This window comes from Apis mellifera, linkage group LG7, assembly GCF_003254395.2.
Source record: "Apis mellifera strain DH4 linkage group LG7, Amel_HAv3.1, whole genome shotgun sequence".
Lineage (NCBI taxonomy): Eukaryota > Metazoa > Arthropoda > Insecta > Hymenoptera > Apidae > Apis > Apis mellifera.
Genome location: NC_037644.1, coordinates 12,090,586 through 12,093,830, shown reverse-complemented (window position 1 = coordinate 12,093,830; position 3,245 = coordinate 12,090,586). Strand labels below are relative to the sequence as shown.

The 3,245-nt window shown below is 18.7% G+C and overlaps 1 protein-coding gene across 1 annotated transcript; it reads right to left on the bottom strand.

The window, feature by feature from the left end:
• Nucleotides 1–284: 284 nt before the first annotated feature.
• Nucleotides 285–2,532, bottom strand: LOC726363 (2-(3-amino-3-carboxypropyl)histidine synthase subunit 2). Its single transcript, XM_026441748.1, has 5 exons — nt 2,195–2,532; nt 1,558–1,891; nt 982–1,460; nt 609–903; nt 285–504 (listed from the first exon to the last, which is right to left on the bottom strand). Exons 1-5 carry the CDS (start codon nt 2,309–2,311, stop codon nt 335–337), a joined length of 1,395 nt encoding a protein of 464 aa, XP_026297533.1. The 5' UTR covers nt 2,312–2,532; the 3' UTR covers nt 285–334.
• Nucleotides 2,533–3,245: the final 713 nt, after the last annotated feature.

The window sequence follows — 3,245 nt, the reverse complement described above, 5'->3', positions numbered from 1 at the left end:
TATAAATGATGTTAATGAATAATTATATTTCTATTCTTTTTCTATTATCTGCTCTCTTTATATATACATGTATTGTCTATTTATGATTCATTTGTGATATAAAAATAATGCTGATTCTTTAACTTTTAATCTATCTCTATTTTTTTTATTATTATTTGCTTTTCTTGTTTATAAGTGTATATGACCATAAATAAGATACATGTCATTAAATATATTGAATGATAATCTATTACATGTATATTTAATTTGTGATTATTATATAAAGAAATTAAATAAAATTTTCGTTTTTAAATAAAATTATATTATTGCATGAAAACTATTACATTTATTATATCTATTCATCATTTTTTTTTTGTAGAATAGGTTCATTTTCATAACAATTTGGTAAACCATAACGACCAATTTCTGCTGCATGTACTGCATCTTTGCCCAATCTTTGTTCAACTCCTTTCCATGATCTATTATTTAAAAATTCTGCTCCTGCTTTTCCAATTGCAACAATATCTAAATCAATTAAAATAATTAAATAAAATAATAATTAAATAAAATAATATTATTTATAAAATATAAATTAATAATATTAAAATTTTTATTTATTGATGTAATACCTGATGTGTTACTAATTACTAAAGTATTCATCTTATTTATATATGAAGCATTTTCATCATAGTTTCTAAGATTTCCCGTAATTAAAGAAATATCTGAATCAGTTGATGTTTTAAAATCAATATAATTAATTCCTCCAGGAAGTATTTGTCTAAAATCCATACAATATTGTGTATAATATTCTCTTGAAATATTAAATGCTAATTCTACTTCATAAGGCATTAATATTGGTTTTAAAAATTCTCTAGAATCAAATATTTCATTTTCGGGACATGTTATTGCAACAAATGCATCAATCTATAAAGATATAATAATATTATGAGTTGTTGAGAATATTAATAATATAGCTAATATTTCAAGTAAAATTTATCATACCTCAGGAAAATTAGCAAGTTTTTCTGGATTTATTTTACCAACACTTAAAATATAAGATTTTTTTTTTTTTTCTTTTAAAATATCTTTAATCATGGTTATTATTTTAAGATAATCTTTAATGCCTAAAGTAGCTACAACTATAGCAACAACTTTGGCATCTTTTAATTTTTCAACTACAAATCTTCTTCTTTTTAACCATGAAGTATTTAATATTTTATATTCAATAATATTATTATCAAAATAGTACCATTTTTTTGCTGAAATTGTCATTGCTAATGTAATAAATGTCCTTCCATCATTTCCCAAGAAAAATGCTACATAATCTTCTAATTTATATTCTTTATCTAATTTAAAACATCTACCTAAAATTATTGTAGATGAATTATCTTTATTATCTGTAAATTCCACATTAGATGTACAATTTAATGAAGTAAAGATTAAATTCTTATAAATAGGATTTAATATTTTATATATACTTTCTGAAACAGAAATATATTTATTATAATAAGAAGTAATCAAGTATAATAAATGACATTTTATGATAGATTAAAAATTATCAATATTTCAAAAACTTACCAGTTTTATGTGCATAAGCAATATCATAAAAAAATAAAATTCTTTCAAACTGATCAATAAAATTTAATCTAAATTTATTAGTAATTTCTATTATATCAATTTCTTGTTTGGGTAACACATGGAATACAGGTAAACGAATAGTAGGATTTAAACAAGCATGACCAAAATGTATTATACTATCTGCATTAATATGTTGAGCAGCTATTTCATCAACACAACAACTACCATAAGAAGTATCTCCCAAAATATATACTTTTTTGTTAACATAATTTTCTAAACGTAATGCAATTTCTACTGAATCTGATAAAAGATTATCAGGAAATTGTAGACAAACCTAAAAATATATAATAAGTAAACTGATTTTTTTATATTGTTATTATATTTTTTATTATATTTCTATCATTTATGATTTTATGAATTTGTTCTTTGTATAAATCTATATATAAAATATATATATAAAATAATAAAGTATATCAATATAATAAAAATATTAGAATGGGTTTACTTAACCTCTAAATTCTGTTTATTAAAAAAATAAAAAAAAAAAAAGAAATTTTTAATATTAAATTTTTTATTAAAATTTAATCATATATTTTGAATTAATAAAACAATCATCACATAAATAAAATATGCAAACCTTATTTAAATTATGTGCATCAATCCATTTACTACATTTTTCCATTTCATAAAAGTCATTTTTTTTACTATCATTCATTTTGTTTGCTATATTTTTTTTTATCATTTCTGGAATCATATTATTTCATATTCTAAAACATTAAATTGTACATAATAAGTATTGTTTACAAACAAATACATTCACATATATCACAAATCTGTTACACATGCAATCACACATAGTACTGAAATCGCGTACGCTATATATATGTACATTGTTGAAAAATCTATATAGGCTATATTCACACATTATTCGATTACATTATTCAATACATTATTTAACTATAACTTGTAATATTCAAAAAAATAATTACAAATTTGAAAATTTTTTTAACAATTTTCACTTACTTGTGATTTTTTAAATTATTTAATATATTATTTATCAAACACATTTTTATGTTTAATTTTACAATATACATTTTTAATTTAACTTACCTTCCAAATATTTTTTTAAATCAAAAGAATAATATATTTTTAATAATATTATATTTCATTAAAAATTAAATATTATTATTTAAGTTTTATGAAATTATGGATTAAATTTTATAGTAAAACATGATAATATTTTTATATCGAATTAACATTATTACATTCCTATTTTTTAATAATTTTACATGATTACATATTTTAAAGTAAATAACTCAAAAATAAATTTAATAATATATCTATAAATAAAAAGCATTTTAAAACACATTTGAACACTATTATGAATATGAGCGAATATGCATTATAATTTAATTTAAATTAATTTTAATTTTATATTATAATAATTAATTTAAATTAATCTTTGGTATATATTAGAATATAAACACATATAAAAAGCATGCAATATAAATTAACTATTGCATAAAGCATATTTAAATGATTGTTAAAATATTTTAATATATCAATATTAAAATTAATTTATGGAAATTATATAGTTTAAAGAAATGATGTAACTAATAATGTTTGATTACATGTATACAATTATCGGAAATATTATTTAAATTATGAAAAATATTTAACAATTTTGT

Excerpts from the sequence above, each read along its gene's own strand:
- LOC726363 (XM_026441748.1), bottom strand. The coding sequence starts at position 2,311 with ATGATTCCAGAAATGATAAAAAAAAATATAGCAAACAAAATGAATGAT. Across the intron at positions 1,461-1,557 it reads TGCTTATGCACATAAAACTG|AAAGTATATATAAAATATTA; the intron begins GTAAGTTTTTGA and ends TTTCTGTTTCAG. Across the intron at positions 505-608 it reads AGTAATTAGTAACACATCAG|ATATTGTTGCAATTGGAAAA; the intron begins GTATTACATCAA and ends TAATTGATTTAG.